Source organism: Sturnira hondurensis, unplaced genomic scaffold, assembly GCF_014824575.4.
Source record: "Sturnira hondurensis isolate 20B ecotype Veracruz unplaced genomic scaffold, ASM1482457v3 Scaffold0001872, whole genome shotgun sequence".
NCBI classification, from domain to species: domain Eukaryota; kingdom Metazoa; phylum Chordata; class Mammalia; order Chiroptera; family Phyllostomidae; genus Sturnira; species Sturnira hondurensis.
In genome coordinates this window covers 20,422,540-20,446,929 of record NW_028074503.1, presented here as the reverse complement: position 1 = coordinate 20,446,929, position 24,390 = coordinate 20,422,540, and the positions used below count along the sequence as shown (strand labels likewise).

The 24,390-nt window shown below is 48.2% G+C and overlaps 1 protein-coding gene across 5 annotated transcripts in view; it reads right to left on the bottom strand.

Moving 5' to 3' along the window:
* Positions 1–24,390, bottom strand: part of SETBP1 (SET binding protein 1) — a 348,149-nt gene that overhangs the window by 161,445 nt on the left and 162,314 nt on the right. For all 5 annotated transcript variants that reach the window (XM_037033621.1, XM_037033633.1, XM_037033637.1 and 2 more), the window contains exon 3: positions 7,493–7,546. In XM_037033621.1, the coding sequence (XP_036889516.1) occupies positions 7,493–7,546 (54 nt within the window). The remainder of the gene's footprint in view (positions 1–7,492; positions 7,547–24,390) is intronic.

Genomic DNA, 24,390 nt, shown 5'->3' with positions numbered 1-24,390 from the left:
AGTTGATTTAGATCCTGGGAAGCTTCTGAAAACTTCACTATCGGGGCTCCACCCAACTTGATTCAATGGGGTTAGGCCTGGACTCTTGTAATTTTTACAAGGTGCCCCCTTAATTCCCACCTGCATTCAAGGTTGAGAGCCACTGCCCTGGGTGCGCGCTCTCTTCCTCCAGCTTTGAAAGGGAGAGAGGAGGAGAGCAAGCATCGAGAGCAACGTTTCCTTACGCACTGGCTTGCTTCGGGATGGTTCTTCCCCAAACGGCAAAGTAGGCAGTCTGGGGTGAATTCAAAGCAAGCCCATGTGTTTTTTCATGGCTGTGTGTCTTAGATGAGACAGTACACCTGCCTCCCTCTGCCTCGATTCAGCTCCCGTGTAGAAGGGGTGGCCGCCCACGATTCTTCCATCGGGAGTGCAGGAAGGAAGGGAAGGAGAACAACAGAAATTCCATGACAAGATGGGAGGACTCAAATGCTGTGCATCAGTTCTGCCTGTTACTCGGAGAGGCACCAAGTGCTTTCGCCTGGAGCCTGGCGAAGAGTGAGAAAACCCAATACAATGCACACAAGTGAAGGCGAGGTCGCTTGTTTTGGTTTTACCAGTGGCGAGGCTAGGTTCAAACGATCATAATCGCAGGGATAAACTCTGGTTCAAGGTGGCATAACTGAAGTGGTTAAGAACAAAGATATTGGTCCCGACTGCCTGGGTTAAAATCCCAATTCTGTCACTATGGGCTTTGTGAACATAACTTCCCTAGGCTTCCTTTTAATAGGAAGATACAGTATTATTACTGATTTCACAAAGGTCTTGTAATAATTAAATGAGATCATGCATGTCAAGCTCCAAGAATACTTTCTGGCATATGGCACAGTTTCTGTAAATCCTCAGCACTTATGTACTCAATGCAAGGCACTGTGAGCCTGTACTAACACCAGCCCCTGTTGAGTTCAGCAGGAGCTGACTGCTCTGGAAAGCCCAGAGCTTCCATTTCAATCTCTACAACTGGTGATGCTGAACTTGTAGGCAGCGGGTGCCCGTTTGGAGGAGAGTCAGATCATGGTGATTCTGTTGGAAAGACACGATCAACCCACGAGAACAAGCAACCTGGGAATCAGGAGCTTCTCACTGAAGAGAGAGGTGCTGTCAGAACCCTCTAACTCCCCGACCTGCCCTGCTACTTCTCAGTGTGGCAGCACCCATCTGTGGTGATCAAAAACACAGCACACCACGGAGCCACGGGCTGCCGCCACGGTCCCTTCTCAGCCTCACCTGCATTTTCTATTACGCATGAGCACAGCTGGGAATTCTGGCTACTCAGCCACTCCACAGCCATACCGCCCCCGCAAGTAGCTTCTCGTCACCAAAAGTTTGGGGTTCTTGAATTAAAAGCTTCTGAGTTAAAGCCATGGAGCTCAAGCTATTTTGCAGATAATTATATCGCCTGATGATCTATGAGCAGAACTGATTATGGGCCTGAAGAAAAATAAAGTAAAGGTTTGCAGAGGGAGGACAAAGCCCCCCTCCCTTGAACAGGGTGCTGCTGTCATTCCTCAGCCAGTCGGGACACTGCCCCTTCTCAGCCTGCACTTCCTTCTGGCCCCCCGTCAGCCAAGCAGCAGCCGGGGCCAGGGCTTCTGCCCCTGGCACAGGTCACCTCAGCAGCAACCCCATTAGCTCCAGTCCAGCATCATTCCGTCCGACTCCTCACATGGACCTGAGGCCCAGGTTTACTGCGGGGTCCCCTCTTCATCTCCTCACCCCAGCTAACAACGGTGCAATCTTCCTGCAACACAGTTCTGGCTCTTTCCCACCGCCTCTACTCCCACTGTCTCCCCATGGAGGCCCAATTCTAAACGCAGTCTTCATTCAAATGACTCACCTCGCAGAGCAACATGTTAAGACAATCAGAGGACTCTGAACATGGACTGGGTATCAGCACATAGTAAGGAATTATTGCTAATTCTGGTAGGTATGATAATGGCACCGTGATTCTGTTTTTTAAAAAGACCTTATCACTAGAGAAGCTTACTGAAGTATTTATGAATGAAATAGCATAATGAGTGGGATTTTTAAAATACATCCCCCCCCCCAATTAAAATCTAAAGTGAAAGGAGCTGGGAGTGTTCATGAAGTAAGATTGGCAAATGATAACCATTACTGAGGCTGGCCTCGTGGTGTGTGTTCGGGGCTGATCCTAACAGCTCCTGGAAGCTGACTGTCAAAGACTCTGCAAACACTTTGTTAAACCGCTGGGGCTTAAACTTGGTCAAGGCAGAGACACTGACACCACAGAAATGGGCAAGTGCTACAAATCACAGCTTTTAAAAAAGCAACAAACTATACCATTGCATTGAAGTTGGACAATAAACAACAGAAGTTAGATAATATGCTGGAGGTTTATTATTCTATTATGCCCAATTTTGTGTAAGTTTGAAAACTTCAGTAATAGTTAATTTTAAAAAAAGAATTTGAGCCCTGGCTGGCATAGCTCAGTGGATTGAGCGCGGACCTGCGAACCAGGCGATCACGGTTCGATTCCCGATCAGGGCACATGCCTGGGTTGCAGGTCAGTTCCCAGCGGGGGACACATAATAGGCAACCATACATTGATATTTCTCTCCCTCTCTCCTTCCCTTCCCCTCTAAACATAAATAAATTTTAAAAAATCTTTAAAAAAAAAAAAGAATTTGATTTCTTTTCCAGAGCTTTAAAACCTTCTGCAGTTTGGAACCTACCTAATGTGCAACTGAAATCCCACCGTACCACCTCTAAACCAGATGAATGAAACCCCTGCAAGTCTCCAGAATACATCCAAGCATCTCCACCCTTGTTTTGGCCTTCATGCAGGCCTCCCCTCTACTAGGATAAGTTCGTTACCTCGCCTCCTTCTCACTTGTCTTGGTACAATGACACCTTCCCCCTGGAAGACTCACCTGCTTGCTTTATATGAATACAATGTCTCCTTCAATAATTTAACCTGAACATCTCTCATGGAAGAAAAAAATTAAATTCACTGTGTGTGGCCGGCATTGTGCCGGGCTGTTTTTACACACATTGTCTTATTTGATCCTCACATAACCTGTGAGACATGCTGCCCGATGTAACCTTGCTTCATAAGAAAAATGAAGATTAAAGACATTCAGTCCTGTGCTTAGGGTCACAAAGCTGACACCAGCAGTGGAACACGGCGGGACCGTCAAATTCGGGGGCAGAGTGTGCCCAGCAGGAAGTGCCACAGAAAGGTCCCCCCAGAAGGCTTTGAATGGAACAGTAACTCGGCGACCCAGAGCCCTGTTTTCTCCACAGCGAAAAGCGTTTCCCTGGGCGTCCTCATTTATTCTCTCCCACCCTTTGCGACAGTGTATCCTTGGCCATAAAAGCAATGGACATTTTAGAAATTCCTCACAAACGCCTCTCCTTACAGGACACCTATTACGCTTGCTGGCCTAAGATCCTATCATGAGGCCCGCTTGAAGCCCAAATTCATTTTTTCCTGAAGGAAGTATCTCTTCTCCTCTGAGATAGCGGAGAGTTTAGAAAGTAGGAGAGGACCAAGTCCTTGAGCCAGCAGGGGATGGGTCTTTGCAAGGCAGCTTTCCCAGAACAGGGGCCAGGTACGTGAACCTTGCATCCGTGTTTGGGCCCCACATGTTTATTTCATCACCACATCTTCACGGGGTGGGGGGGGGGGCTTGCAAGCATATATACAAACGCCCACGGGCACACCCACATGGACACGCTGCTGCCAAGTTTAAGCCACCATGACATCCTTGTAGGACCTAAGAAACAAAGGAGAAACAAATGCCAAGAAGCCTGGGTTGCTATTTGTGTCCTAGATGAAGACCCTGGATCTAGCATTGGCCTTGGATTGCTCCTGAAGAGCTCAGCCTGCAAAAGGAATGGAATGTCTAACAAGAAGGGAGGGGCAAATAAATGACGGTACGAGCAACCGGACAGAAATAGCCAGCTGCTAGAAGATTTTCCAGTGACATGGGAAGCATGCAAACAAACAAGAAAGACGGTAACAAAAAAAAAGCATATAAAATATGATATGAACATGAAAAGAATCCATCCATGTATAGGTCTGTGCACCACAAAGATGGCAAGGCCATACCCCAACACAGGGCCCCAACACATCAGGACCCACATTCCTGGGGACCATCCACAGGAGAGTTTTTTCTTATGGCTTTTTTTGTGTTCTCCCAATTCCTTAATAATTTTTATAATTAATATCTATCACCTCACACAGTTACAAATTATTTTTCATGATGAGTACTTTTAAGATCTATTTTCATAGCAACTGTCAAATATACATACAGTATTATGAACTAAAGTCGCCATGACGCACATGCCCAAGACTTATTTATAACTGGACGTCTGTACCTTTGGACCAGTTTCCCCCTTTCCAGATTAGCTTTCACAATGAGAAAGAAATGGGTAAAGGAAACAGGGAGAGGAACGCGTAGGATTGTTAGGCCTCTATGAAAGGGAACCAGACGCCTGCTTTTACTCCTTTTGGGGGTACAGGGGGTGGTCTGGCAAAGGGAGATGAGGGTAGTCATTTCCAATCATCCAAAGGCCAGAAAGGAGGGATGCAAGTGTGCCCCCTCCTTCAAAAGGCAAGCAGGACAGGATGCTGAAAAATGAGAGACGTGTTTGTGGGGGAACCAAAGGGAAGAGAAGAGTCTGGGCAATTTTGGTGTGAATTTCAGAAGCTTTTTCATTTGTGCCTTTAATCAACTTGCTGAAATAGTAGCCACGTGTCAACCCCAGGCCTGACTCTAGGAGATGGTACCATGCCCTGTGGTCCAGAGGCCCAGCTCACCAGCCGGGCAGAACTCCCATAACAAATTACAACCTTACAATCTTAGCATCAGTCATCAGACTCTACCTGCAGAGTAATGTGTTTATTTCCACACACGAGGACAGTATCTCTGCAAACCAATAATCATGGGGAGAAAGACTGATATCTCTTCTCTATTCTCCCCCTTCAATCCAGAAGCAGAGAGGAGGACCAAGACAAAGAGACAGAACGGTCCAGCCCAACAGAGTGGCCCTTGTCCACACTTTCAAAGCAGAGAGTCATCAAAGATTAGCGAGGGAATCACGACAATTTTCCCTAAGAGGGTGCAGCAGGATTGGGCATCAAGGAAAAAAAGAAAAGAAAACCTTTCACCGGCAAGTGATCAGTGTGGACCGTGAAAGCTGACAAGCCTGATTACAGTTACCACGAGAGGGGTCCTTGGTAAATTCCTGCCCTGAAAGTCACTGACAGTTCCTGGAAGGGAACAAACCCGTGAATTACTGTGAACACCAGGATGCCTGGGACTGTGTCTCATCTGAAACCCAAAGAGAGAAGGGAAGGGTAACAACAGGGACCAACAACGTGGAGCAGCGGGGCTGGCAGGCGGGTGTGGACCAAAGCACGCGGGCAGCGCACTGTTTCTGTTTGGAAAGGCACCCAGAGGGTGGCACCGATGGAAGACACACGCAGGCCTTTCCGATTTGGAAGTGATGCTGTTGAATTCACTTTGATCTGGGCACTACACACCGGCCGCAGCATTCCCAGGGCTTCCTGGCCTCAGGGACATGCGTCCTGAGGAGTGAAAAATGTGGATTTCTGCTTCCAGTCTCAGGGGGATGACACAGATGGAGCAGCGTGGAAAGGTCAGGCAGAAGCAGGGGAGTGAGCCATCTGCACCAGCAACGGGGGCCTGGGTGTGGGGGCCGCAGGGACGCCACCGCCTTTCTAGGGTCATGGCCTCAAATGCTGTGGGTGCACCCAAATATGTCTTACTTTTGCTTCTCTTAAAAATTCAGTGGAAATCCAATCTCGAAACGTGGTTTGGCAGATATGGAGAGACTAGGATCACCTCAGAAAGCGACAATGCCAAATCATTCACACACACACACACACTCACACACACAGAGACTCCTTTCATTTAATAAACTCAGTCTCTACTATGTACCCTTTTCAGGCCTCAAAACAACATCACACAAAACATTTTTCCTTTTATTTTTAAAATTTTCAGATACAAATAAATCTTTGGCGGGGCATTGGAGGTAGGTGTGGTAGTGGGTGGGACATGAGTAAACGTTGACTTTCTTCGTTTCCGTTTTACATTCCCTGAACTCCCCCGGAAGTTTGTGTCACTGCGTGAATAAGTGCTTTAATTAATTCCTAGTTTTCCATAGTCATCACACAGAACAGCTAAGTACCTATTCCAAAGCCTCATTGCACCCTGGACAGAAGGACAGGCAAACTGGGATCGAAATACCTCAAAGGCTGCGGGAGTTACACCTGTGACTCGACAATGGGGCTCGCTCTCCGGTTTCTCTCCCTGGAGCCTCGCACTTCCACCCTCTGACCTTGTGCCTCGCTCTCCGTGTCACCTGAGGGCACTCTGCATCAGAACTCTGCTCCTCAGTTTCCACAGCGGTAAAGGGGGCTCACGGAACACACCCCACATAGGAGAGGTGCAGTGTGGGCGCAGCGAGCTCTTGGATGTGAAACACATTCACGAGGAAGGCATGCCCAAATACATGCGATCTTTGCTACTAGAAAACTGTGTGTTCTATCCTCAAACGTTCTCTGCTGTGAGCGATGATGTGCATCCCCACAAAGGTACAGCATGGTGGGATCTAACAGCAGCACTGAGTTGGGGGGTGAGAGAAAGACTCATACTGAAAGTGGGACAGGAATGGGGACAGTGTGCCACAGCTGTCATTCTAGGGTGTACCTATCTTTAGATACATGCTCTTTCTGTGCTAGGTCCGTGCGGAACACAGGAACTTCTGCGTGTCTGGTGGGAATGTGTTGGTGTTTATCTGTCTGTATTATGTAGACAAAGTCTCCTTCTAGAGACATGGAGGGTGGCTGTCCACCTTCCCTGCTGTCAAGGAGGTCCCCAGAGAGCCCCTGCCTGTGCCCTCTCGTGGTTTATCCATGGTGACTTCCAAACAGCATTCTGGCCAGAGAGTGGACCATTTCCTAACCAAGATGAGCAAAACGAACCAAAGCTCCATCATCTGCCTTTGCCAGAGTCTGAGATGAACTGGGATGCCAGGGCAATGACTGCAAGGCATGTGCACACAGATCCCACAAATGTTCCCATTCTGTCCCCAGACAGAGAAACAGGGAAATACATCAGCCCCACCCTACCCTCTACCTCCTTGGTTTAATTCTTATCTAAGAATTAATTCTAAGCTAAGTCACCTGCTACCATACAGTCTAAGCATCTTGGTCTACGTTTTCCCCACTATCAAATACTAAGAGAGAGAGAGAAGAAAAAGGTGGTTTTGATCATGATATGATGAGCAAGGAGCTGGAGGGAGAGGGCAAGACACCAGGTCTCTTCAAGGTTGGCATCTGGAGTCAGAGAAGCCGGAAATCCAAGCTGAGGGTGTCTGCCCAGGTGCCAGCTTCGTTTGTTGGTGACTAGCCTGTGGAATACTTCATTCTCCCAAATTGCCAAAAAAGGTCAGTGGGACTCACCTGTGGCTGAAATCCTTTGAGGTCGCTGGCTGCAAGGTCACCGGCTGCGAGGAGCTGGGAGAGAACAAAGGAATTCTCCTTAGTGATACCCCTCAAAGTTTGCATACAGTACCCCCAGTACAACTGACCTGCACTGGACTCGCCCGAGCCTCGATCTGGAGCTAAAGAAGCAGAATCGCAAAAGGTAAGAGCGATTCTGGGCTTGAAACCTTGACTCAGAGACCTGCTCGCCTGTGGCCACCATGTCTCGGCATGGCCTCTCTCTACTGACTCTCCCTCCTTTCTTATAAGTGCCCCCGATGCTTCCCAGGGTCTTAAATTGGGGATCACGCTCTATGGAAGACATTCAGCAGATCCAGACTCCCTGAGGTTACAAGTTAACTCACACATGAGTCCACGGGTACATGCACTTCCTGGGGGAGCAGGTCCCTGACTCTCTTCCTATTGCCACAGTAGTCGGTGACACCACAAGCCAAAGAGACAGTTCAAGGTGGATTTCATCTAGGAGAGTTGTTGCTGCTGCTGCAGCTTCTTCTCCTGTTAATCAGACCAGTGAAAATGACCCTTTTCTCTTCCCAGCTACGGCGACTTAGGTTCCTTCATCATAGGCCTTTGATCCTACATACTACACACGTATTCATAGCTTATGCCTCAAACTATCACGCACAGCATTAAAACACAAGAGTCAAGCTTATCTATTTGCTGTATCTCTGTATTTAATCAATAGTGAAGGGTAAAGTTAAGGTGTTAGTATTTTTGCATCCCTCCAGAAAGAATTCAATAGACTCATATGATTAATTAATGAAATAATCACATTCTTTATTTTTGCTCAAAGAAGTTGGAAGGGTGTGGGGTAAAGAGAAAAAGGGCAGATGCTTATTTTTAATTCAGGGAGTGTGACTGCTAGCTTTGTTAGGCCTGGAGAGCATTTTGCAAAAAATAGGAAATATTTCATGTTTGCTGCAACAATATTTTGTTTGGTTCAAGAAAGAGAGGGAGTCATGCTGAGTTCCAGTGCCTCCGGCCTTCAGAAAGGCTCGGCAAGGCTTTTTCAACTTCTTGAAATGACTTGGCCAAAAATGATGGGCACGGGCGTCAATGCTACGATAGAGCATAGAGGAAGTGGGGAATGGGAAGGCTATACGTTTCTCCTCATGCCCAGACCTGAATGGCAGCTCTGTGTGCCAAAGGTACCTGGAGAAGGTGGCTTCAGTTTGACAGAGAGACCGTTTGGCCCCTCTGTAATGAAACACCCACGAGGGTGCTTAAGCAGACCCTAAGGGCCAAACATCACGAGACTTAGTTCCTGCCTTTAAGGAACCTACAATCTGGCCAAACAAGAAGGCATGTATGTAAGTGTGAGCAGAGTGTAGTAGAATGTAAGAGTCAAACTGTGGGCATAAGGCAAGAAAGCTCAGGTGGGGCCGCCAAAACAAGACAGAGTTTGAACTGAACCTTGACAATGGAAAGGGGGCAATTGAGGCACTTCAGGTGGGGCAGCTGCAAGACCAAAAACATGGAAAAGGGACTCGCCAATCCCAGTACAGAGCCCTTTGCACCTGCAGTCACCCATCGCTGGCCCCCACACGTTCAGGAGGGAGGGAGGGCACTATCAGGCTTTGAAGATCGACCCCCCTGGGGGCCCAGCACAGTGACTGCCACTCTATACAAGTTTTCGTTGTCAATCCTCACAACTCCATCATGAAATAGAAAGTACCTTCGCTCTAGGGGTGGCAAAATCGAGACTTACGGAAGTTCAATAGCATGTTCTAGGCCACACAAGTAGTTCATGGATTTGGGATTTAAACCCAAGATTATATTATCTCAGAGCTCATTCTCTGTCTTTTATAACATGATGCCTCTGATGGACAGCACGCTGGAGATGATTTGCTGAGGAGACATGGCACAGGGCAAAGGGATGAGTGCCAGACTACTCATCAGAGGAGCAACAGGCAGTAACGTCAAAGGTGTGTCTCTATGAACGACCCTTCGCTGACCCTTCCTTCCAGACATTATTTTATTTAATTGGTAGTGACCATCCACTCTTCTGATTGCACCAGTCCAACCTTGGCCTCTAATTTGAGCTGAGCACAGGTTAGGATGGAGCGGAGGAGGAGCAACAGAAGGGCTGGGGTGAGGTATGGGTCTGGCAGTGACCTCGTGAAGGACAAGGCCACCAACGTGAGTTAGCACATGGGAATCAAACCTCAGATTCTCCAGGCTATTGGAGTTCAGCAGCTAGGGACCCTTTTACTGCCTTTTAATGGGGTTCCCCAAGTAGACAGCAAGGGTGAGACACAAGGTCAAGTTGCCCCTAGTTCTGATGCCACAACTGCAAATCAACCACAAGGTTGTTCAAAGCAGCTCATCAGATGCACTATTTTCTCATGTCAGTGGTTTCAGACTTGAGAAATAACCAGATCCATTGGTTTGACTGAAATTGAGATGCGGCATTTGGAGTTATTATTCACAGTGTCCCCTGCTCACCAAAGTCAGGATCTATCCCATTCTTCCTGAAGCCCTTAGACACTCTTTTCCTTCTCTTAAGGAGCCAGACCCATGCATTTAGCTCTTAGTAGTTTAAAGTTCTGTTTTGTGCTGCTGTATGTGTCTTTAAAAGTTCTTTATTGTTGTTCAAGTACAGTTGTCCCCATTTCCCCCCATTACGCTTCCTTGCCTTACCGACCCCCACCCTCCACATTCAATCCTCCCCATCCCATTGCGTTTGTCCATGGGTCCTTTATAGATGTTCTTTGACTTAACACTTCCTTCTTTTTTTTCTGTTGTATGTGTTTTTTCTTTTCTTTTTCTCACCTAACAGGATGGTGCCCAAGAAGACCGTGGTTACTATCTCATGTAACTTCTGTATTTCTCAAAGTATTGCTGAGTCTGGATATACAAAGTCCATAATTACCTATCAGTCAAATGACTTAAAGGGATGGTAGGGAACACTGCCAATCTGGCAGTGAGGACTATTGTGACTAACTTGCAGAGCCTGGAAAAGAGACCTGTGAGAGACAGCTTGTGACGTCCTCTAAGTGACAAGAGGAAGTGGCACTCAGCACCTAGAGCATCTCCTGCATGAAGTAGGCACTCAGATATCTGAATGAATTAATCAGCGATGGGAACAAACTCCGCTCTATCCACTGTAGGTTTTAGGAGAGAATATTGGCTTATACTTCAGTGCAGGAGTCAAAGGCTAAATTGAAGAAAACATAATATGAAAGTGAAAGAGGCTGAACAGAGAGAGAGAGAGAGAGAGAGAGAGAGCGCGCGAGCTCTCCTCCTCCTGGGGAGGAAACCATAAAACGGTCAAGGGGTCCACTGCAGTTCCGATGCCACAGCTTATCTGATGGCAGGTGGGGGCAGCAGGGGGTGGAATCAAGGATAGTTTATCCAGAAACTTCTAAAACTTCGGAATGCCTGGCCTTGTAGATTCTGAACTATTCACTCACAATCTGGTGTGTGTTTTAGGTGTTATCTGACCTGGGAAACAACCAAAGGCAAGCCTTGTGACCTGTCCTCTCAATGGTTCCCTAAAGCCTAGTGTGCAGAAGCCTGCCTTTCCTCACCATCCAGTCCCAAATCCCCGCCTCCTGGCTCTGTGATCTAAACACCCTCCAACCAGATACCTGAGCTCTTGGGCAAAACACAGGCTGTGCTCCTCGAACACTCTCCTTTCCTACTGATTATTTCCCAGGCATCCCCACATGCTGCACCCAGGAAGGGAGAGGGCTGGCCGGTGCACTGAGGTAGGGTAGACACATGTGGATTAAAAACACAAGACAGGAAGTTCTTCTACATTTCAAAATCGCAGTCCACCTAGATCTGGTCCTCAGAAGACATTTTTGTCCTTATGCAGTGTCAGGACCTCGAGGAGACAGTGAGAGGTCCCTGGGTGCATGAAGAAACCATCGTGTCCCCAGAGGGCTCAGGAGCCGCCTCTGCTGCAGAACCGGAAGGAGGGAAGGTGGTGCAGACAGCAGATTTCCACCGAGTCCACCTCTCCCCCCTTCAACCAAAGCAGCTCTGTTTTACGCTCTTTCATTGCACACAAGTTCATTTAAAAATGAACAACCTGCCACCAAAACAAATTTTACAACTGCAGACTGAGTCCTTATTTTGCAGAAGTTGATGAGAAACTTCAAGATCACACTGCTAGTTAACAACAGGCCTGGGTGGGTCCCCAAACCCATAACCCCTCTGTGGAAATGTCCACTAGTGACCATGTCAGCCCAGTCCAACCCTGACACCCCGACACAACCTCTATCCTGGAGGTGGGAGAGGCATGCCCAGGAATTCAGGGGGAACTGAGGCACAGGCGAGCAGAGACGAGCATGCCCCTCAAAGCCACTGACCTAAAAAGCACGGATCTAGATCATCTCCAAACTGTGGCCCCTACCAGACCCCATCCTCATTCTGTCCTGTCAGAAAACGGGTCACTGCCCAGAGCAGCCCAGCTATGTGGGGACGGAGCTGAGGCAGGGGGACAGGAGAATGAAATCTGTGGTGGCTCTGGGGACTTCAATCAGGCTGATGTTAATGAAAAGGGTCCTGCCATTTCCCAGGATGGCCAAGTGTCTGCATTGCACCAGGGAGAGGGTTGAGCAGGTGTGGGGAGAAGGGAAGGCAGAATTACATTTAAAAGGCAAAGGAAAGAGAGAAATCCTTTCATGTCCCGGGTGGAGCCAGGCATGTTCCTTGGGCCCTGTCTCAGGCCATTCTCATTCCTGACACATACCACAGCTCTCTGGAACAGTCCGCGTGCAGAATATTAGGATGGTGACCCTGCTTCCCATTTTTTGTGGGAAGAGCTGCAGTTTTCTCTCTTGGCAAAACTTCTTCTTCTTCTTCTTCTTTTTTTTTTTTTTGGTCTCTCTAATCCTCAGGAGCAGGTTGGGGAGCAGGGAGGATTGGGGAGGATAAAGACAGCTGTGGGGCCCCAAACAGGTGACAGGAAGGAGACACGCCCTCAGCTTCCCAAGCAGAGGCACTCTGCTCTCACTGTCGTCCCACCCTCTCATCAGCAGTCCCCCTTAAGACAGCAGCAGCCAGAATCACCTGGTGACTTCCCCCAGCCCAGGACTGCCCCCCCACCAACAGTGTGGCTCTTGCCTGCTAACTTCTGCAGTCCCCAAACTTCCCCCCATAGGAAAGAAGACAGCGGCTCCGTTTCTCTCCCTGGGCCCTCCCCTGCCGCGGGGACACGGTTTCCCCTATGCCGCTCTGTTACACACCACATCTGGATAGGCAGGGCCTCCACCAACCCCCTAGGCTGACCCAGGACACGCGTGTCTCAGAAGGGAATCACTGACACAGAGGGGGAAGGTGGGTCACACTGGACATCTGGCCAGAAGGGTCTCAGCCTCCCAGACATGCAGCTGGACAAACTGAAGCCTTGTTTCCCCGGGGATCCTCTAGGTCATTTGTTTTTCCCAGCTATCTCCTCCCTTGTGGGCCAGAACAACAGATGATGGCATGTGACAGGGATGGGTAAATAGGTGGATATGCAGGTAGGCAGGTAGGTAGATACATAAAGGGGCGGAGCGAAGATGGATTTGGGGAGCACAAATGACCCATTTCCAAACTGCTCATAAAGACACTTTAATTAAATGAAGACTTCTACTTATCCCTACTTCCAATCTGTTCGCATTTCTCTTTCTTATTTCATAAGAAATTGATCCCTTTCTCCCACTTTACTTTGTGAAGCATTATTTCCTTCCTTCTTTGGCTATTGGATGAAGCCCTAGCATCATCCCACCCCAATCCCTCAACCCACAAAAACACTCAGGACAACCTTCGTGGAAGGCAATGCCCTAGAAAGCCAAATAAAACACCCAACCATATGTGTGACTGAGGTTTGTAGAAACCAATGAGCCCCCCCTTCTATCTTGGCAAAAAGGGAACTGAGGCTGAGAAAGAGTAAGCGACTCATCCCCTGGAAAATCAGGAACCACAAACCCAGGGACATGTAGGTAACCCAAAGAGAGTTTTAGCTACTCCAACACCTGGGGCTGGGGGATTCTGAAGGGGAGGTGGGTGTTGCCAGGCAAGTCGGGGGGTAAGACAGAGAAAAGGAAAGAAGGTTGAGGTGATTTCCACCAAGCAACGGGCTCTGAAAGCACCATCCATGAATAAGACACAGCTCTACCAGGAACACAGGGGGAAATGTGGGAACTGTAATAAGGGAGGTAAAAGGGACCCAACGGGGAGCTTTCCCTTCCCGGGGACGATAAATGGAACTCTGTAGTACCAAAGGGCGTTCACTGGGCGGGGAGTGGGAAAATGCATGTCCTAGCCCTGGGTCTGCCTCCACTCACTAATTCTGGGGCTTATGTCACCTATTCAGATCGTATTTTACCACCTATAAAACGAATCTCACGGTCCCTCTGGCCCCACACCGCCGGCACCCCAAAGTGGCCCTTTCCCTTCAGGGATGAAACAGAGATGAAACAAACAGACTCTCTCTAGTCTCCTCTAACTCCTCTTTGGCAGCACCTCCCCTCCCCTGCCCCAAACACACACCTCCAAGACACTGTACCTTCTGGAAGAATTCCTAATCCAAAGGGCAGAAGGGAGGGCAACGAGAGTCTTGTTCTGTGCCTGCATTATGGGTGTGCAAATAGGATTTAGATTGCTCCACGGGTTCTCCGCCTGGTGAAGCTGCAGTCACATTCACACTGAGGAGAGGGGTGAACAGCCAGACCTTTTAGAAGGCATCAGTCCTAACTGCCAAGCCATTTGGCGCGGGTGGTGCCGAGGCCAAGTAGTCGGCTTCCCACCATCCTGCAGGGCAAGCCGCACACTTGGAGCTGCCATCCTAGCTAGGCACAGTCCTTCTGCTAAATCCCCTCAGACTCACGGACTTTTAAAGGTTAAACCTGAAACCACTGACACCTTCAGTCTTAGCTTTGAGCTCCTTCCCAAGGAGTAACAAACATGACTAATAATAACTGAATAAACTCCAGGCAAGCCTGGTCTTGATGGCTCATATTTTTCTTTTATTTTTTGTTAAATGATGGGGTTCTAATATTTACAGGTGAGATCTGTAACAAATTTCCCCAGGTATGCAGCCAAAAGAGCTTTTTTTACCTTTTCTTTAATCCATGAGTAACCTTGCACATAGAACTCATGGTCTTACTGTGGTGTGTGTATTTGATGGTTGTCACAACTATTTTGACTTCTGGGTGGTAATGTCTTTAATCTTTCTTGCAGATGAGAGCTGCAACTACTGAGACCCAGTGAAAGAAAGGGCCTCTGAATGCCCTAATCTAGAACACACTAAAAAAAAGGAGTCTTATTTTACTTTACTTGAACCTGGTGAACTTACAGAAGCTTGTCCCGCCCTTTTCGAGCTTCCCAGTAGAATTCTTTTTAAATGCTTTGTTCTCCAAACCAAGAAAACTGGATTTCATGGAGAGCCTCTGGGACAGGGTTGGGTGGGACATTTACGAAGGTAAACCTGATACAAGCTGGCGACACGGAAGTTCCTATCCCCATTTACTAAGTATTTGGGTTAAAAAACAGCTGTAGAGGGTGAAGTTGTTTTTGAGGCCACACGATTAGGAGGCAGTAGAACAGGAGTGGAGCCTGGTTTGGCTGACTCAACACAGGCTATGAGCCTCCTGTTATTTTTGGAACGTGCGCCATTAGAGCTTTTATCAGGTTCTCTACGATGCGCTGATCCTTCAAAATGAATCATGCGTAGGAAATTTATAGAACAGTGGTTTTCAAATTGTACCCCAAGGAGTCCTGGCTTCCAGAGAACAGTCTCGGGAATCGAGGTCGGCGAGAGGAGCTAAGGTAGAGCGTTCCAGCCCCAATCCCACTTAACCCAAACCACACAACTTTCATTGATATTCTACATTGAATTTCCATGTTAAGATCTATTTGACTTAAGGCTCTCTAAAAAACAAATGTTGCAAACTCCTAGTAAAAAGAGAAGGCCCCTGCATAGGTCAGCAAGCCGTTCGCAGTGCTAACAGAACACACCTGGGGAAAGTGAAGTACCCAGATCACCTCTTTAGAGATGAAAAGATAGTCATCTCTCACCAGTTAGCAGAAGAGATGCATAGCCAGACCTCATTTTATGGAAACCGCCTAATACTTGCCACATACTAGTTACTCATCAGAAAAAATGCTTTCTCTTCTTACTTTGCGCTCTCTGAAGACAATGATGCCTGCTCCGTTCATCTGAAGCTCAGCTAGTACACGCTGAAGAAAGCATAACTAATTTACCAGGAAAGCATGGAGCTATAGGCATGTTACCTCTCAGGAGCGTGGTCTGGGCTGTAGGTTCTTCCCTTCAAACAAAATGAAGAAATCACACTCAAGCATCAGTGGGCTGTTTCCAAAGTCTGGGAGAGGCCAATAAAGGTGGTTCCCCCCACTGAACATACGCCAAGCAAAGCTGGATGATGGGGAAACCCACTGCCATCTCCCTCTTCTTCTCATCGTTTGCTGAATTTCCGCTCAGACTGGCCAGATGATCGGCTCACTTGGCTCTAACACTAGTGTTAAAGCTTTCTGTGATCCCTGGCGAATCTCAGGAAATTGATGTACACCCTTAGGCTCACTGAGCAGCAGAGAATGAAAAAGTCAGAAGGTGCTCACTTCAGAGAGTATCTGAGCGCTGGAGTCAAAAGCTTTGCTCTTCAGCTCGGCGTAGCCAATTTGGCTGAGAACCTGGGTCCCTTGGGCCAAATCTAGAGCAATTAATCACAGCTACAGGTGAATATCTGAAAGGGATAATGTCAAGTTGGACCCAATGATGGTTGAATCTTACAGCTGCAGATAGATACGCTTTTGTAAGCCTCAGGTAAGATGGGAGGGTCCCCTCCAGAAAGCCTACTCTGAACTCTTGGTAATTATAAGAAAAACATAATAGAGTTTTTCAGGAGATACTGTTATTATACCAGGTAGATGATTCAACTCTATTATCTCTCTTCGTCTTCACATTATCTATGTAAGACAGTTTTATTCTTACCAGTTTATAATTTAGCGAGCCGACATGCATATTGTTTAAATAACTCACCCAGGGTTATGGAGGCAAAAAGTGGAGGACTCTGAATGTGAACCTCGCTTGTAATGGTGACAATCCAGTCTTCTGTCTAAGGCACCCACGACCCCCTCAGGAATCCCTAAACAGAATGTTGCTTCCTTCCTCCCTCCTCTGCCAGGGACTCAGCCACGAACCGAGGAACATTGGGACCACTGCCCGCTGTGCCCCGGAGAGCCCACCATGCAGGTGCGAGACAGACTTCCCATCAGCCCCATGCAGCCTCACAGTGCAGGCATCTAAGGTAACATTCTACTATCTTGCTTTTCCCTCTCAAATTTCTCTGAACTCAAATTGACTTTTTTCAAAGAATATTTGCCCCTGAATCCTGGCTGACCAAGGACTCACTATACACTCTACAATGCTGCAAACAGTGTTTATTACGTGAGTATCTTGTCTCTCTAACCAAGTGTACCCTCTGTCCCTTCTTTCCTTCCTTCTGTCCTTCTTTCCTTCCAGCAGTGAGAGACTGTTTGGAGTTTCTAGCAGGGGAGTGCAGTGAGTCCTACACCCTTGACCCAAGAATGGTCCTCTCTTCATTTGGGGAAGGTTGCCCTCTTTGGCAGAGCACACATCTTCAGAAGGAATGCACGTGTATATTCACTGCAGCATTATTTACAATAACCAAAATACAGAGGCAACCCAAGTGCCCATCAATAGACAAGTGTATAAAAAAGCTGTGGTACCTATACATGATGGAAGATTACTTTGCCATAAAAAGGAATGGAATCTTACCATTTGCAGCAGCATGGACAGACCTAGAGGGTATTATGCTAAGTGAAATAAGCCAGACAGAGAAAAATAAACACAATCTGATTTTACTGACATGTGGAACCTAAGGGACAAAAATAAATGAACAAACAAAACAGAAACAGACTCATAGATACAGAGCACTTCTAGTGGGGAGGAGAAGTGGGGGACAGGGTGAAAAGGTGAAGGGATTGAGAAAGGCAAACTGGTAGTTCAGAAATAGCCACCAGGATGGAAAGTACAGCACAGGAATATGGTCAACAGTATTGCAATAACCAGGTATAGGGTCACGTGGGCAACTGAATTATCAGAGAGGACACTTTATAACTGACATGAATGTCTATCCAAAGTGCTGTGTACATCTCAAACTAATACAAGATAGTGTTGAATCTGAACTATAATCAAAAAATAGAATTTAAAAAACTGTCTCTCTTGTATTCTACACTGGCCTTCTGGAAACAGCTGGCTCACCAGTAACTCATCTTTGCTGGGCTGCGTGTGTATCTGTTTGTGTTTCATGCAGTCCCGCCTCCACTACAGTTTGCTAAAAATGGCCTCTTGTGACTTCACTGTCAAGAACAAGAAGATCATCTCACAGGTATCTGGAATTGGAGGTTTCCTTCTCATGACAATGGCTCAGTCAGATGGGAATTGTACCTCCCTGGACCACTTCTCCAAATGAGATATCCTTTACTTGTTCTCCCTGAAATCACTTGTGTGCCTGACTCACAGTCCACCCATTTTTGGACAAACCTGCCCATAATTTCTGGCTGGCTCAGTTGGGGGCTGTCCCTCTATATACTGCCCGCTGCGACTGAGCAAAATAAATGCAACACAGATGCTCCGTCAGCAGGACTGCAAGTAGCTGCTAACTGAGTCTGAGGCCCCTTTAATAATCACGTGCCTAAGCCCTTTATTTATAGCACTAACAAAGGGCCCACCACAGGGACTGGGGATGTTCACTTCTGTAGCCACATTTGGAAATTCACTTGGTAGTGCGACCTTGGACAAGTTACTATATCTCTGCCTGACCCTTAAGATTCCCCACCTCTGACATGAGGCATTCTGAAAGATCACCCCATGACCCGACAGTCTGTGAATCTTGGAAAGGGTATAGACGGCCACTCACCCAGCGCATGATCAGGTTTCACACTAACCATCACTAAAGGCACTTGGGGTGAGATAATGATAGCAGCAATGGTGAGGAGGTAAGACATAAGGAGAGGGCAGGCCCTGAGCAGAACTGAGGAGCTGGCAGAGCCTAAGTGTATCTTTAGGAGGATCCACGCCCCGGTCTCTCACTGGTCTTTCAGGGAGTAAGTGGTCTCTTGCTCTCTGCACATCCGGGCCTACTAAATCCAGCTTCGGGCAAGTATACGCTATCAATCAATTACACCAGAATCGCTGTGCAGATATTCTCAGGATAGCTATTGCTGTGCTTCCCTCCTAACCAGGCGAAAAAGGAAAACAAAACAAAACAAAAACCAAACCAAACCAAACAGGAGTCCCCATGTCTTTTGATAAAAAGAAATGACAAATCTAAGGAAGGGTAGCTGAGAACAGAGGGGAGAGAGGCCCATAATGTGGAGGGCAAAGGACCCCCTGCTACAAGGACAGCCCTGTGAAGCAAGCCTGCTTCTGGGATAGAAGAGGGACAGCAGGGTGGGGAAGACACAGCTAGCGGCGTCCAACCACTCACCTTTGCCATATCCAAGTGCAAGGCATGTGAGTGCCAAGGGCCTCGGCCCAGGGTCTCCATGCATTTAAGGCTTTCCTAATGTAGGGTTTTAACAAGCATCCTAATTCTAAGACACAACAGCTTATTTCCACCTGCAATTTAAAGGAGGTTGGCTATTAATTTGTCTTTTAATGATGAACCATCTAAGACCAACTGGGTGCAAATGGCAGGTATCCTTCACAGCCCAGTCACAGGAAACACTGCCTTTTTTCCAGGTATGAAGTGCCTTTATTCTAACTAGGATGGTGAACTAGGAGATGGGTAAAATACCTTTCCTTCCGAGACCCAGAAACATTCGAGACAATGAGCTCACCTAATCACCCCAACAACAGTGTCCAGTGGTCTACATTCTGAGGATACGTCAGTGAACAAACAGAACAGCCCCAGATCTCATGGAACTCAGGAGTCTCACTGGAGAAATGGCATTATTTTTGAGTAACAAAAATGAATGCACTTTAGGGTCATGCTAAATTCAAGGAAAATAAGGGTGATTAAAAAAAAGTATGGGTACGACAAGAGAGAGAGTCCTATCATTCTCTCTCATGGAGAGAATCCTGATTTCGAATATGGGGCTGCTCAAGTGAACAATGAGAAACGGAAGGGAGAGAAACTGCCCTGCTTGTCTAACAGATGGAGGAAATGAGGCAAAGAAATTGGTCAGGGACTTGCCCAGGGACACGTTCCTGGCTTTGCAGGTCTTAGCACGGAAGGGACCTCGGGGCATGGTGTTCCAGACCAGCACCCCTCCGATATAGGAATCCCCTCTCGGACAGATGGACGCCCAGCTGGAACACCTCTGAGGAAGGGGCGCTTGCTATGTCAGTGCCCAGCAACAGTCTTTAGAAAATCTACCTTTATTTAGTGGAAAATGCCTCACTAAAACTCATCCCTCTATTTCTGAGGAACAGGAACTGCTTCTTTTTTTTTCATTATCCTGCTCTTCCTGTTAGACAGGGAATCTGAACCCTATTTAACAGATGAGAAGCAGATGGACTAATCAACCTACTCCAGACCCCACGTCTTAGCACAGAGCCAGATAACAAACCAGAAGATTCCAGACTCATCCTCTCCCCTGAGCTGTCCAGTCCTGCCCATAGTCTGCTCCTTTCTCCTGCTATGGGCCATCCCCGAGATACCTGATGACAGGTGTCATATCCACCATCCCCAAGTGGAACATCCCAAGTGCTTTCAACTCTTCTTCCCTCAATATGGTTTTCTTCATCCGCATCCAGCTTATAAATGCCTCCCTCAAAATGTGCCTCTCAGGTCTGAGCACACAGCGCCGGGGGGAGGAGTCACTGCTACTAACCAGACCTGTGCTGGCCAACCTTTAATAACTGAGTCTCTGGGAGGAAAAGAAAAGCCCTGGTGTAAGGCATTTGCCAATTTCCACAGTACAAATAACTCTCACCATTTCAAGCTATTGACCTAAAGTTGGGGAAAATGGGGGGGGGGGGGATATGATGAGAGCTAATGGAGAAAGACCTGATCAAGAATTTGGGGTTGGTTAAGAAAGTCTTTCCTGAGGAAGCGATAAGGCAGCTGGGCCGAGAAGGATGCACAGATGTTGCTAAGCACAGAATTGTAGAAAAGGCACTTCAGGGAAGTGGGATGTCAGGCTCCAGGGCTACAGGCAGAGGAATTATTTGCACATTGGAAGGGCCCCTGCCATCTGTAATGTGAAAGAGGGCTAGACTGAGGTTAGAACTCCTGAACTGTGACCCAGGTCTTGCCATCCCTAGCACTGTGACATTGCCCCAGTCACTATCATCCCTAGAGTTCAATCTCTTCGCCTGGGAAGTTAGAATACAGGTGAGGCGATGTGCTCTGCCGGGTATAACACATGCTCGACAGTCAACCAGACCCAAGTTCAGCTGCTAATTCTTTCTAGCAGCTTAATCTTGAGCCTCTGTTTCCTTATCCACAAAAGATGAATAACAGTAGCCCAACACAGGGTGTTGGGATGATGAAATACATGCCCATAAGGAGTCCTAAGAAGTCAACACTTCATAAACCTGAGTTGCCTTCTTCTTCCTTAGGCCTTTCAGAGATGCAGGGAGGTTCAATTTGGACCACTTAAATGGATAATCGGGACACTTTGTTGTACCACAGCAATAGACAGGCGGGTTGGCATTCAACTCTGTGCCTCTTCCTTTCCCTTACCTGCCTCCAAGCCCGTAACTCTGAAACCCTTTAGCATGGGAGGTCTGTAGGCAACGTGGAGGGGCTTTGGCCAGCACAAGATTGAGAACTTGTCTTCTTGGGCTGAGGGCAAGGACGGGCAGGTGTTTAGAAATGATGGCTCTTCTGTGGAAACTTTTATTAGAAACAGGGGATTCCCCATTGCTCTTTCAACCGCTTTTGGCCTAACATGAAATGCCTCAAGGTCGGATTTAGTGGTCCATCTAATGGCCCAAAGAGCTCTTGGCTTTCGTGCTGAATCCCTCTTATCTCCCTTCCCTCCCTTGAGCCTTGCATTTTAGCCAAGGCAGCTGCTCCTACCCAACAACCCCAAATCGGTTCAATCTCTGTACAAAAATAGACACACACAGGCGGTCCCTGCCTTCCCGGAGCCGTCATCGGAAACTAAATACTCTCAGGACATGCCCCGATGAAGGGAAAGAGGCGCCGGTAGATGGTTACATGGCAGGATGGCAGAGCCTGGGCTGGTCTCCAAAAACCCAGAAAGGGTACACAGAGACGCCAGGGAAAAGCCTTTGTACCTGTCTGAATTTTACTTCCTTATTTCTGAAAGAGGTCCAAAAACCCTGGCCAGCTCGCAGACTTTGTGGGAAAACAAAATGGGAGAGGGTCGGGAGTGTCCTTCATACGTGTTATACACAGAAGGTTATTACTGAGGACATTATTTCTACTATCTCTGAGAAGCCAAATGAACAGATCTGGGGCACAGTTACCGGGGGGCGGAAGACCCTTTGTGGATCGGGCTGCTCCTGAGTTAAACTCAGGACTCACCACGGAGAAGCAGCTGCTGTTTAACCCTCCTCTCCTCACCTTCCCTCGTGAGAATACAGAGGGAACAGGGCGCATTTCCTGCAGCAATAGGGAAGAACACGGCTGAACCACTGGCAAAGGACAGGCGTGCGGCGTGGCCCTGTGGGATATCTTGCGTGAGGTGGAGGGCACCGCTGAGGCTAGCTGAATGCAGAGCCTGTTCGAGTCGCCTCAGTTTCCCTTGTCTCAGAGCAGTGCCCCTGCCCGAAGGTGCCCCTGAAGGAGGTGGGGTTGGGGCTGGGCAGGGCTGACGGCAGCCTCCCAGCCTGTGCCGATGCATCTCCTTATTGAGTGGGCCTGAAGCTCAGCAGCCCTGCACAGCTGCTGTCCTATTTAATCCATTTGTAATCAAAAGTGATTAGCATGGATGCCTCAGTGCTGAGGTTATTGTGTGTGTGATCAAAGCCATGGCCCCTGCCCGCTTCCCAGAGCTGCCTGCACCTGGGAGGGCACGGAGAGCCATGAGCCCGAGGCATGGGACAGGCGGCCCATGGCAGTCCAAAGGGGTATGGGCTCCCGGGGCAGAACCCAGGAGCACTGTCCTTCAGATGGCTCCTGAGTTGACAAAGTAAATAGTCCCGTTGACTTTGGGAAATGACAATGACAACACTGACAACAACGATGATGATGATGATGATGATGACGACAGTGATGATGATGGTGGGTGTAGAAGCCCTGCTCCATCAGCCACATCAAAGCCCTAAGTGTGGCTGTTACACAGTGAACTTCAGGATATTCCTCCCCACCTCTTCTGGGGTTGAACAGTCCTGAGTCTTTGAGCCAAACCCTGGGAGCTCCTTGAGGGCAGAGCTGGGCTTTTACAACTTGGCACCCGCCTCTGGGACCAAGCACAGTCCTTGGGTACCTTGGGTACAGTAGCCCTGTAACAAGTGCCTGCCAAAGGGCGAATAAAGACACAAAGTTCTGCATGAGCATGTCCTGTGCTTTCATTTTGACGTGGTCCTTGAGGGGGCCTAGAGCTGCTCCATTTCCCCCAGAGTTTCTGGACCACTCTCAAGGGACTGCAGAGGGGAAAGGTCAGATCAGGAGGCCCGGGGGCTGGTGCAAGTGGGGCAAACAAGCCAAGAGCTGCTTCTTTGCAAAAAGGTTTCCTAGAGCTAAGAAGTTGGGGGTGCCTCACTCTGATCCCCAATATGGGAAACCACCTGGGCCTAATTAATGGCATGTACACATAACCCAGGTGCATGGTAAGACCAGGTGGGGCTGCACCCCTTTATTTAGGGCAGATTCTCACCTCTCCAAATGGAAAAGAAGTCTCTGGGAGGGGCATGCATTTTTGTTTATCCCAGTGGGTGTGTGGGATACACACTCCGTGCTATGTCATGAGCTGATGATAGAGTTTTTGATGCATCACACCCTACAGCACAGGCACAGCCCAGGTGCCCCCTGATTTAGGGGGTAAAAAAACCCCAGATCCAATGTGTGTACAATGTTACAAGGCCCTTCACACCACAAATGATCAAGTCTGGAAGGTGAGAGTTACATGGGAAGATTTGGGGGCAATTTAGAATTATTTCCTAATGAACCCAATGCTAAGAGAACTAATCTTTCTCTTGCTGAGTTCTGCACCACTGTGGAACCTGAATACTACAAAGGCATAAATAATTACCCAGGATGGTGTGAGTAACCGATGGTAACAGCTAGCCTTTACTTAATAGGCTCTCGAGTGTCCTGGGTGCTTCATACTCATCTCATTTACCTCTCAGCACAATTTTTCTGAGTAGGCATCAGTAATCCCATTCTGAAGATAAAGAATCTGAGGTTCATCAAGGTTGAGTCATTTGCCCAAGACCACATGGTTAGAAAGTGACTGAGCTGAGAGCTGAACTCCTCTCCCTCTGATCCCACAGTCTGTCCCTCTGATCCCACAGTCTGTCCCACAGTCTGTCCCTCTGATCCCACAGTCTGTCCCCTCCCTCTGATCCCACAGTCTGTCCCCCCTCTCCCTCTGATCCCACAGTCTGTACCCTCACCACCACACCACCTTCCTCCTCTGCTCACTCAAACTCCAGTCCTTTTCCCAGGTTGGCAAACCATCCCAGACGCATGCTGCCGGGAGAAACACCAGGGCGTGTTCAAGCTGAATCATCTCCTTTCAGAGATTAGTGCACTGAAGCTCTAAAAGGGTCATCACCTGCTCAGCACCACAATGCCAGTTTGTGACAGGCCTAGGTGTAAATGCCAAGCCTCTGCCTCTCGGTCCAGTGCCATTTTTGTGGAACCACGGTATCTGAGAACACAACAGTGGCTGGGGCATGAGGACCCGGGGTGCCTGTCTTTTTGGCACTGGCATTACAAGGTCGATGCTCTACTAATACA